The 17,210-nt window shown below is 46.4% G+C and overlaps 1 protein-coding gene across 1 annotated transcript in view; it reads right to left on the minus strand.

The window, feature by feature from the left end:
• Positions 1–17,210, minus strand: part of kifc1 (kinesin family member C1) — an 82,264-nt gene that overhangs the window by 24,818 nt on the left and 40,236 nt on the right. The window contains exons 7-13 of the mRNA XM_072259426.1: positions 16,368–16,524; positions 14,635–14,802; positions 6,914–7,033; positions 6,301–6,417; positions 3,588–3,761; positions 1,494–1,661; positions 736–874 (exon numbers count right to left, since the gene is read on the minus strand). Coding sequence (XP_072115527.1) covers positions 736–874; positions 1,494–1,661; positions 3,588–3,761; positions 6,301–6,417; positions 6,914–7,033; positions 14,635–14,802; positions 16,368–16,524 — 1,043 coding nt within the window. The remainder of the gene's footprint in view (positions 1–735; positions 875–1,493; positions 1,662–3,587; positions 3,762–6,300; positions 6,418–6,913; positions 7,034–14,634; positions 14,803–16,367; positions 16,525–17,210) is intronic.

The raw sequence follows: 17,210 nt of genomic DNA on the forward strand, positions 1-17,210 counted from the left end.
CACTCAATGACAGATGGTTCGATATGAACCATCCATCAGAACTCAATGACAGATTGTTCGGTTTCTCAATGACAGATGGCTCGGTTTCTCAATGACAGATGGCTCGGTTTCTCAATGACCGATGGTTCGGTTTCTCAATGACCGATGGTTCGGGTTCTCAATGACAGATGGTTCGGGTTCTCAATGACAGATGGTTCGGGTTCTCAATGACAGATGGTTCGGTTTCTCAATGACAGATGGTTCGGTTTCTCAATGACAGATGGTTCGGTTGAACCATCCATCAAAACTCAATGACAGATGGTTTGGTTTCTCAATGACAGATTGTTCGGTTTCTCAATGACAGATGGTTCGATTGACCATCCATCAGAACTCAATGACAGATGGTTTGGTTGAACCATCCATCAGAACTCTATGATAGATGGTTCGGTTTCTCAATGACAGATGGTTCGATTGACCATCCATCAGAACTCAATGACAGATGGTTCGGTTTCTCAATGACAGATGGTTCAGTTTCTCAATGACCGATGGTTCGATATGAACCATCCATCAGAACTCAATGACAGATGGTTCGGTTTCTCAATGACCGATGGTTCGATATGAACCATCCATCAGAACTCAATGACAGATGGTTCGGTTTCTCAATGACAGATGGTTCAGTTTCTCAATGACAGATGGTTCGGTTTCTCAATGACAGATGGTTCGGTTGAACCCACGCACAATGGGGTAGATACTCACACGTGCACTGCAGACCATGGGCAGAATCCGTCCCTTCTACGTGCAGCTGGAAGACACTGTGGCTTCGCGAAGAGTGATCATTCATCGCGGTTTTCGCCACTGATCGGTTAGCTTTTGCAATGGCAATCAGTTTGTAGACCTGCGGGGAGAGCAAAGAGCACTTTCACACCAGAACCCAACCACCCACCCCACTGCATCAGTCTCACCATGGAGGTGTTGAACAGTTGAACGAGCAGAGAGCACAAAGAGGAGGTTATTGTGCTCCTGACCCCATTCTGCTGTGCTCACCTGTGACTCTATTCCACTCAATGTAGTGGTCATAGGGTGAACCAGAGCAATGTACAGATTTGATTTTTATTTTAGCGATCCAGTGTGGCGTAGGCCCTTCTGGCCATTCGAGCCACACTGCTCTCCCAGCCCCCAACAACCCCAATTAACCCTAACCTAATCATGGAACGAGTTACAATGACCAATTAAGCCACCAGGAACGTGTTTGAACTGTGGAAGGAAAGTGGAGAAACCCCACTCATTCCATGGGAGGGCAGGGCACACAGAAACTCCTTACGGAACGGGGCCGGGACTGAAGCCCGAGCTGCAGCTCAGTGTTTGGGGGCAGTGACCAGGCCAGCAGCGGATATGGACACCACGAGCCGCCCAGTGCCTCAGAGACAATGTTCTGTACAACACCCGACCTGTGCTGTGGGAGGAGAAAGGACAGAACACACAAGCAATGCTGGACGGATGGCAGAGATACACACCTCCTCCTGTGTCTCAACACCGACGTACTTGAGGTTCGTCACGTGGAGCTGCTGGTTGGTGCTGCTCAGCTGCTTGATCTCATACTCAACGCTCTTCTCCGGCTTTCTGACCAGCAGGTCGCGGATCGTTTCATTGTAGATCTCCAGAAAGCTGACAGTGAATTTGTACTGAAAACGATAGACAGCACTCACAAATAACAAACTTAAGGCCATTAATAATCTAATCATTCACAGAACACAAACCGGCTCTTCAGCCCATCTAGTTCATGCCCTAGTAATGTGTCTCGTCCCATCGACCGTGGCACTTCATACCCCTCCCATGCATGTACCCATCTCACACGCTGGCATCTTGCTCCACACTCGCAGCACCCTCTGAGTGACAAAGTTTCCCAACACGTTCACTTAAACATTTCCACTCAGTTCTTTAGGTATGTGAAGAGGAAAAGATTAGTTAAGACCAAAGTTGGGCCCTTGAAGACAGAAATGGGTGAAATTATTATGGGGAACAAAGAAATGGCAGACTAGCTTAACAGCTACTTTGGATCTGTCTTCACTAGGGAAGACACAAACAATCTCCCAGATGTAATAGTGGCCGGAGGACCTAGGGTAACGGAGGAACTGAAGGAGATTCACATTAGGCAGAAAATGGTGTTGGATAGACTGATGGGACTGAAGGCTGATAAGTCCCAGGGCCTGATGGTCTGCACCCCAGGGTACTTAAGGAGGTGGCTCTAGAAATCATGGATGCATTGGTAATCATTTTCCAAATGTTCTATAGATTCAGGATCAGTTCCTGCGGATTGGAGGGTAGCTAATGTTATCCCGCTTTTTAAGAAAGGAGGGAGAGAGAAAACAGGCAATTATAGACCAGTTCGCCTGATATCAGTGGTGGGGAAGATGCTGGAATCAATTATAAAAAATGAAATAGCAGCATATTTGGATAGCAGTGGCAGGATCGGTCCGAGTCAGCATGGATTTACGAAGGGGAAATCGTGCTTGACTAATCCGGAATTTTTTTGAGGATGTAACTGTGAAAATGGACATGGGAAAGCCAGTGGATGTAGTGTACCAACACACATCAAAGTTGCTGGTGAACGCAGCAGGCCAGGCAGCATCTCTATGAAGAGGTCAGTTAGTCCTGACGAAGGGTCTCGGCCTGAAACGTCGACTGTACCTCTTCATAGAGATGCTGCCTGGCCTGCTGCGTTCACCAGCAACTTTGATGTGTGTTGCTTGAATTTCCAGCATCTGCAGAATTCCTGTTGTTTGGATGTAGTGTACCTGGACTTTCAGAAAGCCTTTGATAAGGTCCCATGTAGGAGGTTAGTGTGCAAAATTAGAGCAAATGGTATTGGGGGTAGGGTACTGACATGGATAGAAAATTGGTTGGCTGACGGGAAACAAACAGTAGGGATTAATGGGTCCTTTTCAGAATGGCAGGCAGTGACTAGTGGGGTACCGCAAGGCTCGGTGCTGGGACCACAGTTATTTACAATATACATTAATGATTTAGATGAAAGGATTAAAAGTAACATTAGCAAATTTGCCGATGACACAAAGCTGGGTGGCAGTGTGAAATGTGAGGAGGATGTTATGAGAATGCAGGGTGACTTGGACAGGTTGGGTGAGTGGGCGGATGCAGTTTAATGTGGATAAGTGTGAAGTTATCCACTTTGGTGGCAAGAGCAGGAAGGCAGGTTACTATCTGAATGGAGTCAAGTTAGGAAAAGGGGAAGTACAACGAGATCCAGGTGTTCTTGTACATCAGTCACTGAAAGTAAGCATGCAGGTACAGCAGGCAGTGAAGAAAGCTAATGGCATGCTGGCCTTCATAACACGGGAAGTTGAGTATAGGAGCAAATAATCTCAAAGACATGAAATTGATGAAATTACTGTACTCTAGACATAAAAATAATCTGTTTTGAGCTGTAAGCTACCTACCAATGACTTAACATGTAGACTTCCTTTGCAAGTAATAAATGTGCACATAATTTGATCTGTTGGTGTTTGTTGTAGTCTGTCACTGTATATTTAGAAGACCTAGCTGAACAGCACACGACAATGGTGAGCATAGGGAGACGCATGCCAACTCACCACCCATCCCATGCTCTCCAGTCTGTGTGCAGTGGTGAAGAGCTGGTCGACAGCTCGTGGGATCATCCCCTTCGTGTCCCGTGTGAAGTTATCAGGTCCCTCCATTGTATAAGTCTTGCCACTGCCCGTTTGACCATAGGCAAAGATGCACACATTGTATCCATCTAGAGCAGACTGAAAGAGAAAGGCAGACAAGGTTACAGCAGGGCAAATAATTAGACTAATTCTACCGCGGATGGTCCGAGCCTGGCTGTGAAAGGAGGACACGGCTGGTAACCCCATCCTGTAAATACCCGAACTACAGAAACACCAGCAGAGGCTGCAAAGTCCTCATCCTGGAGAGAGGAGGAAGGCACATGAAGTCATGTGGTGAAAGGGCAAGTTACGGGCTGTTGGACAGAGCTGTTATACTTGTGCCACAGTAGGCGTGACTGGTTTAACAAGAAATAATTAGACAGATTCAAATCCATTCGGTCATTATCTTGGGCACACAACTCTGACGCCAATTTGAGAATTCCAAATCATATCATTTCAGATTGGGAACCTATTCCACCTCCAATGAAATTCATGCAGAACATCGTAACTACGTGGCATCACTGAAGGTGGAATAATCTCCAAATCTTCATTTGATATACACTGAGTGATCACTATCATTTTTATTTACAGGTTCTAGCACAGAACAGGCCTTTCCCTCAACAAGCACAGCAGCCGACCTATTTAACACGAACCTAACCACAGGAGAAATTAACCCTTCCTAACCAGTGTGATTCTGTGCTCTGGGAGGAAACGGGAGCACCAGAGGAAACCCAGGCGGTCACGGGGGTGACATACAAACTCCTTACAGATGGAGGCGGAATTGAACATCCCAAGCTGTGGTGGTGTCGTGCTCACAATTACTCTACCGCGGCAGTTAGCACAACGCTATTACAGCTCAGGGCTCTACCTGTACACCTCCTCGTAAATATAAATATCTCATCAGCCAATCATGAAAGCATGCAAACACAGTCAAGAAGTTTAGTTGTAGTTCAGACCAAACATCAGAAGTGGGAAAAGATGTGATCTAAGTGACGTTGACTGGAATGATTGCTGGTGCCAGATGGGGTAGTTTCAGTAAGACCGACCAGGGTTGGTCTTACACAGTGAACGGTAGGGCACTGAGGAGTGTGGTAGGTCAAAGAGATCTGGGAATACAGATCCACAATTCATTGAAAGTGGCACCACAGGTAGATCGGGTTGTAAAGAAAGCTTTTGGCACATTGGCCTTCATAAATCAGAATATTGAGTACAGGAGATGGGATGTTATGTTGAAGTTGTATAAGACATTGGTGAGGCCTAGTTTGCAGTATTGTGTGCAGTTTGGTCACCTATTGACAGGAAAGATGTAATTAAGGTTAAAAGAGTATGGAAACCTTACAAGGATGTTGCCAGGTCTGGAGGACCTGAATTATAAGGAAAATTGAATACATTAGGACTTCATTCCTTAGCGCGTAGAGTAGATTGAGAGGAGATTTGATAGAGGTATACAAAATTATGAGGGACACAGAGGTGTAATACAGACAGGCTTTTTCCACTAAGGTTGGGTGGGACTACAACCAGAGGCAATAGGTCAAGGGTGAAAGGTGAAAAGTTTAAGGGAAACACAAGAGGAAACTTCTTCACTCAGAGGGTCTTGAGAGTGTGGAATGAGCTGCCAGCACAAGTGGTGCATGCAAACTCGATTTCAACATTAAGTTTAGTTTGGTTTGGTACATGGATGGTAGGGTATTGGAGGGCTGTGGTCCTGGTGCTGGTCGATGGCAGTAGGTAGTTTAAACGGTTTCGGTATGGACTAGATGGACTGAATAGCCTGTTCCTAAGCAGTACTTTTCTACAACTCTAGTACAGCGATGTGAGGAAGAGCAACACGTTGAAACTTGAAGTGGATGGGGTGTATAGTACAGTACTACCCATGGCTTGTTGAAGGGTGACTATTGACACTGAACAAGAGCAGTACAAATGCAGAGTCCCGGAAATCAGTGTCACAGGTACACAGGGTGATAAGGGTGGCTTCTTGTCTGATCAGTTAGTATATAGTACAGTAATATTCATTCCTTGTTGAAGGGTGACCGTTAACGTTGAAGATGAGCAATACAAATGCACAGTTCCCAGAAAGTGGCGTCATAGGTACACAGGGTGATAAGGTGGCTTCTCGCCTACTGGCCCTCATCAGTCAGGGCATTGAGTGCAAAAGGTGGGATGCTGTACTGCAGCTGTAAAATGAATGATGCCATTAAGCTAAAATGCAGGAAAGATTTACAAAGATATTGTAAGGACTCAAGGGACTGGGTTGAGAGAGGTTTAGTGAGAGGGGAAAAAATTAGTGGAAGTTGAAGGGTGAAACTTTTCAGCAGAGTGCCAGACTAGGTGGTTGATAATAATATACAAGAAACACCTTCACGGTATATGGATTGGAAGGGTTTACACTGGGATGCGGGTAAGTGGGCACCGTGCTGTAATTTGTCTAAGCTGCCGAGTGGTCTGTTTCTGTGCAGTATGACTGAAATGATTGGAGCCACATTAGAACAAACCCTTGAACAGTACAAAATTCAACTGTATCAGCACTTTGCTCATTTACCCAGCCCCTGGTCTCCAGTTTGCATGCAACATGTTCCCTGCTGTCAGGTGTCAAGTCACTACGGACAGCAAGTGTGAATGGTGAAAGTGCCTACATTACCTGTACCAGCTGAGAGATATCTTCAAACACTTCTTCCTGCTTCGCCACTGGCTGGAAAACGCGGTCGAAACTGAAGTTATATTTCGCATCTTCCTTGCGGTTGTGGCCAGTGCGAGCCTTTTGGAGCGGGAGGAAGATTGAAGAAAGTTCAGCGTATAACATCAGCAGAAGAGCTGAAGACCAAAGCTTACCCCTCAGCTCTCTCAGGTGCAATTTCAATCCCATGATTGAACTTTGTACCGCAGCTTTGCACAACTACCTCTAACAATTAACCCCAGAAATATGGAATATAACAGTACAGGCCCTTCAGCCCACAATGTTGTGCCAACCCTTTAACCTACTCAGAGCAATCTAACCTTTCCCTCCCGCATACACCTCCACGTCTCTACACTCTAGTACCCATGTGCTTAACAGTCAGGAACATGCAGCGAATGTGAACAAGCCCTAGTTGTTCCAGTCCTCAGCACCAACTGGTTTGACGTGTAACACCAGTGCACAACGGTCAGTGGCCAGCCTTCGTCTGTGGCTATTCTCAACCCTGCAGGCCAAGCATCATGATGACACTGCACTTCACAGCCTTATGGCAATGTACACAGCTTAAGCTAAATCTTACCTCTTGCTTTAACAAGGTAATCACCTTCTCATCACTGGGCAAGAACTGAATATGCGCCATGTTGCTATCTCCATCCAGCTCCAGGAGTGGCCGGACTCTGCAGATGACACGAATGTTCCCCTGCAGGGAGCACAACAGACAGAAACATCACCAGCTGTACACTCACAGAAACATCACCGGCTGTACACTACACAGAAACATCACTGTGCAACAGACAGAAACATCACCGGCTGTACACTACACAGAAACGCCACCGTGTAACAGACAGAAACATCACCGGCTGTACACTACACAGAAACGCCACCGTGTAACAGACAGAAACATCACCGGCTGTACACTACACAGAAACATCACCGTGTAACAGACAGAAACATCACCGGCTGTACACTACACAGAAACATCACCGTGTAACAGACAGAAACATCACCGGCTGTACACTACACAGAAACATCACTGTGTAACAGACAGAAACATCACCGGCTGTACACTACACAGAAACATCACTGTGCAACAGACAGAAACATCACCGGCTGTACACTACACAGAAACGCCACCGTGCAGCAGACAGAAACATCACCGGCTGTACATTCACAGAAACATCACTGTGCAGCAGACAGAAACATCACCGGCTGTACACTACACAGAAACATCACCGTGTAACAGACAGAAACATCACCGGCTGTACACTACACAGAAACATCACTGTGCAACAGACAGAAACATCATCGGCTGTACACTACACAGAAACGCCACCGTGTAACAGACAGAAACATCACCGGCTGTACACTACACAGAAACATCACTGTGCAACAGACAGAAACATCACCGGCTGTACACTACACAGAAACGCCACCGTGTAACAGACAGAAACATCACCGGCTGTACACTACACAGAAACGCCACCGTGTAACAGACAGAAACATCACCGGCTGTACACTACACAGAAACATCACCGTGTAACAGACAGAAACATCACCGGCTGTACACTACACAGAAACATCACTGTGCAACAGACAGAAACATCATCGGCTGTACACTACACAGAAACGCCACCGTGTAACAGACAGAAACATCACCGGCTGTACACTACACAGAAACATCACTGTGCAACAGACAGAAACATCACCGGCTGTACGCTACACAGAAACGCCACCGTGTAACAGACAGAAACATCACCGGCTGTACACTACACAGAAACGCCACCGTGTAACAGACAGAAACATCACCGGCTGTACACTACACAGAAACATCACCGTGTAACAGACAGAAACATCACCGGCTGTACACTACACAGAAACATCACCGTGTAACAGACAGAAACATCACCGGCTGTACACTACACAGAAACATCACTGTGTAACAGACAGAAACATCACCGGCTGTACACTACACAGAAACATCACTGTGCAACAGACAGAAACATCACCGGCTGTACACTACACAGAAACGCCACCGTGCAGCAGACAGAAACATCACCGGCTGTACATTCACAGAAACATCACTGTGCAGCAGACAGAAACATCACCGGCTGTACACTACACAGAAACATCACCGTGTAACAGACAGAAACATCACCGGCTGTACACTACACAGAAACATCACTGTGCAACAGACAGAAACATCATCGGCTGTACACTACACAGAAACGCCACCGTGTAACAGACAGAAACATCACCGGCTGTACACTACACAGAAACATCACTGTGCAACAGACAGAAACATCACCGGCTGTACACTACACAGAAACGCCACCGTGTAACAGACAGAAACATCACCGGCTGTACACTACACAGAAACGCCACCGTGTAACAGACAGAAACATCACCGGCTGTACACTACACAGAAACATCACCGTGTAACAGACAGAAACATCACCGGCTGTACACTACACAGAAACATCACTGTGCAACAGACAGAAACATCATCGGCTGTACACTACACAGAAACGCCACCGTGTAACAGACAGAAACATCACCGGCTGTACACTACACAGAAACATCACTGTGCAACAGACAGAAACATCACCGGCTGTACACTACACAGAAACGCCACCGTGTAACAGACAGAAACATCACCGGCTGTACACTACACAGAAACGCCACCGTGTAACAGACAGAAACATCACCGGCTGTACACTACACAGAAACATCACCGTGTAACAGACAGAAACATCACCGGCTGTACATTCACAGAAACATCACTGTGCAGCAGACAGAAACATCACCGGCTGTACACTCACAGAAACATCACCGTGTAACAGACAGAAACATCACCGGCTGTACACTACACAGAAACATCACCGTGTAACAGACAGAAACATCACCGGCTGTACACTACACAGAAACGCCACCGTGCAGCAGACAGAAACATCACCGGCTGTACACTCACAGAAACATCACCGTGTAACAGACAGAAACATCACCGGCTGTACACTGCACAGAGAGAAAGAGCACAGAAACGTCACTGTACAGAGGAGAGAAAGAACACAGAAACACCACTGTACAGAGGAGAGAAAGAGTACAGAAATGTCACTGGCTGTGCACTGTACAGAGAGTAAGAGCACAGAAAAGCCACTGTACAGAGAGAAAGAGCACAGAAAAGCCACTGGCTGTATACCAATATATCCTTCCTCAAAACCTTACTGGTTTTGGAGGTGGTTCACCAGATTGACTCCAGAGATGGGTTTAACTTAATTGAGTTGCCTGAATTGCAGTACTTGCTGGAATTCAGGAGGATGAGAGGAGATCTTATAGAAACATAATTTTATAATTATGAAAGGGATAGATAAGATAGAGGCAGGAAAGTTGTTTCCACTGGTAGGTGAGAACTAGGGGACACAGCCTCAAGATTTAAGGGAGTAGATTTAGGATGGAGATGAGGAGAAACTGCTTTTCCCAGAGAGTGGTGAATCTGTGGAATTCTCTGCCCAATGAAGCAGCGGAGGCTGCCTCAGTAAATATAAGCCCAGGTTGGATAGATTTTTTCATAGTAGGGGAATTAAGGGTTACGGGGAAAAGGCAGGTAGGTGGAGACCAGTCCATTATCTGTGATCTTATTGAATGGCAAAGCAGGCTCGACGGGCCAGATGGACTACTCCTGCTCCAATCCCTTATGTTCTTAGGTTTAAGGAAACTTTAAGGAACGTATTTGTAAAGATTTTTCCCATCCAGTTCTTAAGGGATTTCCAATCAATATGTGGAAAGTTAGAATCACCTACTATAACAACCATGTTCCTTGCAACAGTCTGCTCTCTCCCTACAAGCTTGTTTCTCTAAGTCCCACAGACTGTTGGGTGGTCTCCACGATACCAACGTTGTCCAAGGGAAGGGCATTAGGACCCATACAGCTTGGCACCAGTGTCGTCACAGAGCAATGTGTGATTAAGTGCCTTGCTCAAGGACACAACACGTTCCCTCGGTTGGGGCTCGAACTCACGACCTTCAGGTCGCTAGTCCAATGCCTTAACCACTTGGCCACGTGCCCACTTTAATAGAGCCCCGTTAACATGGTCATACCTTTCTTATTCCTCAGTTGCACCCACAATGCCCCTGTAAACAAACTTTCCAATCTGTCTTGACTGAGCACTGCTATGACGTTTTCCTTAACTAGTAACGCCGCTCTAGTAATGCACAATAAACATGCAGACTGTTTTCTAAACGGGGAGAAAATCCAAAAATCTGAGATGCAAAGGGACTTGGGAGTCCTTGTGCAGATCACCCTAAAGATTAACTTGCAGGTCAAGTCAGTGGTGAGGAAGACAAATGCAATGTTAACATTCATTTCAGGAGGTCTAGAATACAAGAGCAGGGATGCTGAGGCTTTATAAGGCACTGGTGAGGCCTCACCTTGAGTATTGTGATCAGTTTTGAGCTCCTCGTCTAAGAAAAGATGTGCTGATATTGGAGAGGGTCCAGAGGAGGTTCACAAGGATGATTCCATGAATTAGAGGGTCGTCATACGAGGAATGTTTGATGGCTCTGGGTCCGTATTCAGAAGGATAAGGAGAGATCTCATTGAAATCTTTTGAATGTTGAAAGGCCTAGACCATGGGCAGAGATCCTCATCACTCACGACACACAGACAAACACACACATACCCAGACAGTAGTAAAGCTGTGGTCTACAAATTGCAATGGGAGATAGGAAAAGCATACCAAATAGGCAATAGTCATGGTGGATTTCAATATGCAGGTAGATTGGGAAAATCAGGTTGGTGCTGGATTCCAGGAGGGGGATTTCTAGAGTGCCTTGAAGATGGCTTTTGAGAGCAGCTCATGGTTGAGCCCACTCATAGACATAGAAAACCTGCAGCACAAAAGGGACTCTTCAGCCAACAGTGCTGTGCTGAAATTACCCTCTATTTTTCAAAGCTCCATGTACCTGTCAAGGAGTCTCTTAAAAGACTTTATCGTATCAGCTTCCACCACCTTTGCTGGCAGCCCATTACAGGCACTCACCACTCTCTGTGTAAAAAACATACCCCTGACATCCCCTCAGTACCTACTTCCAAGAACCTTAAAACTGTGCCCTCTCGTGTTAGTCATTTCAGCCCTGGAAAAAAGCCTCTGACTATCCACACGATCAATGCCTCACGTTATCTTGCACACCTCTGTCAGGTTACCTCTCATCCTCCGTCGCTCCAAGGAGAAAAGGCCCAGTTCACTCAACCTATTCTCATTAGGCATGCTCCCCAATCCAGGCAACATCCTTGTAAATCTCCTCTGTACCCTTTCTATAGTTTCCACATTCTTCTTGTAGTGAGATGACCAGAACTGAGCACAGTACTCCAAGTATGGTCTGACCAGGGTCCTATATAGCTGCAACATAGCTCTCGGCTCCTAAACTCAATCCCACGATTGATAAAGGCCAATGCACCGTATGCCTTCTTAACCACAGAGTCAACCTGCACATCAGCTTTGAGCGTCCTATGGACTCGGACCTCAAGATCCCTCTGATCCTCCACACTGTCAAGAGTCTTACCATTAATACCATATTCTGCCATCATTTTTGACCTACCAAAATGAACCACCTCATAATTTCCTGGACTATCTCTACTCCCTTTCTTAAATAAGGGAACAACATCTACAACCTTCCAATCCTCCAGAACCTGTCCCGTCCCTACTGATGATGCAAAGATCATCGCCAGAGGCTCAGCAATCTCCTCCCTCGCCTCCCACAGTAGCCTGGGGTACATTTCATCTGGTCCCAGCGACTTATCCAACTTGATGCTTTCCAAAAGCTCCAGCACATCCTCTTCTTTAATATTTACATGCTCAAGCTTTTCTATCCACTGTAAGTCATCCCTACAATCACCAAGATGCTTTTCCGTGGTGAATATTGAAGCAAAGTATTCATTAAGTACCTCTGCTATCTCCTCCGGTTCCATACACACTTTCCCACTGTCACACTTGATTGGAACTATTCTCTCACGTCTTATCCTCTTGCTCTTCACATACTTGTAGAATGCCTTGGGGTTTTCCTTAACCCTGCCCGCCAAGGCCTTCTCATGGCCCCTTCTCACTCTCCAAAATTTCATTCTGAAGCTCCTTCCTATTAGCCTTATAATCTTCTAGATCTCTGTCATTACCTAGTTTTCTGAACCTTTCGTAAGCTTTTCTTTTCTTCTCTTCTTGACTAGGTTTACAAAAGCTTTTGTACACCACAGTTCCTGCACCCTACCATCGTTTCCCTGTCTCATTGGAATGTACCTATGCAGAGCTCCACACAAATATCCCCTGAACATCTGCCTCATTTCTGCCGTACATTTCCCTGATAACATCTGTTCCCAATTAATGCTTCCATGTTCCTGCTCGATATCTTCATATTTCCCCTTACTCCAATTAAACACTTTCCTAACTTGTCTGTTCCTATCCCTCTCCAATGCTATGGTAAAGGAGATAGAATTGTGATCACTATCTCCAAAATGCTCTCCCACTGAGAGATCTGACACGTGACCAGGTTCATTTCCCCAATACCAGATCAAGTACAGCCTCTCCTCTTGTAGGCTTATCTACATATTGTGTCAAGAAACCTTCCTGAATACACCTAACAAACTCTACCCCATCTAAACCCTTCACTCTAGGGGGATGCCAATCAATATTTGGGAAATTAAAATCTCCCACCACAACAACCCTGTTATTATTACACCTTTCCAGAATCTGTCTCTCTATCTGCTCCTCGATGTTCCTGTTACTATTGGGTGGTCTATAAAAAACATCCAGTAGTTATTGACCCCTTCCTATTCCTAACTTCCACCCAGAGACTCCGTAGACAACCCCTCCATGACTTCCTCCTTTTCTGTAGCCGTGACACTATCTCTGATCAACAGTGCCACGCCCCCACCTCTTTTGCCTCCCTCCCTGTCCTTTATGAAACATCTAAAGCCTGGCAGCTGAAGTAGCCATTCCTGCCCCTGCACCATCCAAGTCTCTGTAATGGCCACAACATCATAGCTCCAAGTGCTGATCCACGCTCTAAGCTCATCCACTTTGTTCATGATGCTTCTTGCATTAAAATAAACACATCTCAAACCTTCGGTCTGAGTGCATCCCTTCTCTATCACCTGCCTAACCTCCCTCTCACACTCACTACAAGCTTTTCCTATTTGTGAGCCAGCTGCCCATTTCTCAGTCTCTTCAGTTCAGTTCCCACCCCCCCAGCAGTTCTAGTTTAGACTCTCCCCAATAGACTTTGCAAACCTCCCCGCCAGGGTATTGGTCCCCCTGCGAATCAAGTGCAACCCGTCCTTTTTGTACAGGTCACACCTGCCCCAGAAGAGGTCCCAATGATCCGGAAATCTGAATCCCTGCCCCCTGCTCCACTCCGTCAGCCACACATTTGTCCTCCACTTCACTCTATTCATATACTCATTGTCGCGTGGCACAGGCAGTAATCCAGAGATTATTACCTTTGAGGTCCCAATTCTCGGCCTCTTTCCTAACTCCCTTTAGTCTGCTTTCAGGACCTCCTCCATTTTCCTATCTATGTCATTGGTACCAATATGTACCACAACCTCTGGCTGTTCTCCTTCCCACTTCAGGATATCGTGGACACGATCAGAAACATCCCAGACCCTGGCACCTGGGAGGCGAACTAACATCTGTGTTTCTTTCCTGCATCCAGAGTCCCCTGTCAATGCTGCCTTCTTCCTTTCCCCACCCTTCTGAGCTACAGGGCCGGACTCTGTGCCAGAGATTCAGCTACTGTTTCTTCCCCCAGGTAGGCTGTCCCCCCCAGACAGAACTCAAACGGGAGTACTTATTGTTAAGGGGGACACCCACAGGGGTACTCTCTAGCATCTGACTCTAGCCCTTCCCTCTCCTTACTGTTACCCATATATCTGTCTCCCGTGGCCCCAGTGTGACTACTTGCCTGTAACTTCTCTCTATCACCTCCTCACTCTCCCTGACCAGACGAAGGTCATCGAGCTGCAGCTCCAGTTCCCTAACTTGGTCCCTAAGGAGCTGCAGCTCGCCGCACCTGGCACAGATGTGGCCGTCCAGCCTTCCATGCTGTGAGAATCACTGCACTTACTCATCCAGGCAGTTCTGGCTCATGGCCTCAAATATAAAGCAGGTCAGGGGAACCACCAGCCCTTACAGGCTCTCCTGCTTTTCCCCTACACAGAGGTGCGGTGAATTCAATTCCATCCCCAATTGCTCAAGGATTACAAGGTCCTCCTTGGGCGAGTGGAAGTGCCACGACTGCTTGGACCCACTGTACCTTCAGCTCTTGTACTGTATTGTGCAGTTGCCGTCTTTCCAGCTCCAGATTTGTAAGTGTCTGCTCCATACTTTGTAGTTTATCTGCCTGACTGGCAATGATCTTCTGCTGTTCCTCCACACACTCAGTCTTCTGCACGAGCTCCTCCTCTTTGCATGATAGCGTGGCCTGGACAGGAGAGCAATATGGCTAATCAGCATTGTAGCTGTACACATTCACAGACATGATGCATGCCGTCTGGTCACAGAAACACGGCAAAAACACAAGAGATTCTGCAGGTGCTGGAAACCCAGGGCAACACACACAAAATGCTGGAGGAACTCAGCAGGTCCATCTGTGGCAATGAATAAACTGTTAACGTTTCGGACCAAGACCTTTCTTTAGGACTGGAAAGGAGGGGGAAAGATGCCAGAATAAAAAGATGGGGGAGGGGAAGGAGGATAGCTAAAAGATGATAGGTGAAGCCAGGAGGGTGGGAAGGGTAAAGGACTAGGGAATAAGTTATCTGATAAGAGACAAGTGTGGAGAAGGGGAAAGGTGGGGGGCCGGGGGAAGTGATACGCAGATGAGAAGAACACAGAGTGAGGGGAGAAAAATCAAAAGGAGAAATCGATATCCATGCGATGAGGTCGAAGGCTACCCAGACAGAATAAGGTGTTGCTCCTGCATCATGAAGATGGCTTCATTGAGGCACAAGAGCAGGAAATGGCATAGAGTTAGGAACACCTGAAATCTCTCCTAACAGTATCAGCACCAAATCTAAAGGTAATATTGACAATTCCACCTACTTACAGCTCGGTAAAACAGTCGGTTCAAAACACAACAAGGTGCAGAGTTTGAACCCCAAAAGGATTTTGCACAGGCCACAAGCAGTTCCAGATACTCGTCTGATGTCACTTGTAAATGAGATTTGGGAAAGGCACAAGCTTCACATGGGGAAAGTTACAAGTCGCTGGAGATTGTGGAAGATTCTGCACCGTCTCTCTAAACGGAACCGTTGAGAATTTGAGTCAGATTTCTGCAGGCTGCATTTGTTATCAGAGTACAGAAGGTGATCAAATCAGAAGGGTAAGGCTTGCTTTGGCTGAAGGGCCACATCTCACCTGCAAGACCATAGGACACAGGAGCAGAATGAGGCCACTCAGCCCATCGAGTCTGCTCCACCATTCCATCAGGGCTGATTTATTTTCAACCCCACTCTCTTGTCTCCTCCCCATTACCTTTGACTCCTGACTAATCAAGAATCTAGCACACTCTGCTTTAAATATACCCAATGACTTGGCCTCCACAGCCGTCTGTGGCAATGATTCCAGTTTCTCCAGCCTCTGGCCAAGGACAGCTGGAATGTCCAAAGAATCAATCTTCCTCCTCCAGAGGAGCATCACGTTTAACTCTTCTTCCCTAAATCTTTTTCATCCTTCCCTCTGAACTCACTGTAGATATCTTCAGGGCCACCCACACCTCACCCACTATTTAACACCCCACTCAGGCATCCTACTCTCTAATCATCTTAATCCTTCCTTAATTGCCCCATGATTCTCTCTGTACTGACTCCTGCTAACACCTTCTCCAATCTTCACACACTGTTCAACAGCAAAGTATCAGGCCTGGACCAGAATGAGCCAAGCCAGGAGTTTCGAGAGGATAGATTTAAGGTCCCCTACTCCTACCCTTCATTTGGCTGAGGAATGGAAGGGGAAATGTTATCTAAACACCCAGAAGTGTGACATTACCTTTAACGCTTTGACCACAGCGGAGAGTTCTTCAACCTCAGCAGTTAAAGTGCTGAGTTGAGTGTCGCGGAGTTGTAACAGCTCCTGTAGGGCAGCGTTCTCTCGTCGGTACTTCTCCAACTCCAAACTTGTGCTCTGCACCAGAGGCTCCAGTAACCTGAACAGAATGATCAGAACAACACTCTGCTACATCCACTAACACTAGAAGAACGTTTAAAAGGTAAAGACTCCGTAATTATCCTCCCCTCTGATACAAGGCTCATCTTCAGCGATGACAGCTGGAGTACCTTCTAGAACATGGAACAGTACCGTATAGGATCAGGCCATCTGCCCAACAATGATGTGCCAAACTAAATTAGCAATTAAATGGCCAACTATTGTAACCCTTCTGCCAGCACAATGTCTATATCTTTCCACTTTCCTCATATTGATGTGACTGTCTGAAAGTCTCTGATGTATCTGGCAGGCTCTGGTGCATTCCAGGCACCCCACCCTGTGCATTGAAGGTGAGAGGGGGCAATTTCAGAGGAGATATGAGAGACAAGATTTTATAAAAAGCACACCTTTCAGTACATTTGAGTTGGCTGCCTGGAATGCTCTGTCTTCGATAGTAGACACAGATACATGAGAGACTTTTAAGAGACGTTATGAATGCAAGGAAAGTGGAAGGATATGGACATTGAATACAATTCTGACCTACTGCCACTGGAATTAATTTACTGCATGTATTACTATAAGTAATGAGACCATCTCGTGCTAAAATATGAACACAAAGCCTGCAGCAACATTTACACTGGGTGCAAAGGGAAGCCACACGGGCTGTCCAATTCAATTCCAGCCATT

The sequence above is a fragment of the Mobula birostris genome, chromosome 5 (genome assembly GCF_030028105.1).
Source record: "Mobula birostris isolate sMobBir1 chromosome 5, sMobBir1.hap1, whole genome shotgun sequence".
Lineage (NCBI taxonomy): Eukaryota > Metazoa > Chordata > Chondrichthyes > Myliobatiformes > Myliobatidae > Mobula > Mobula birostris.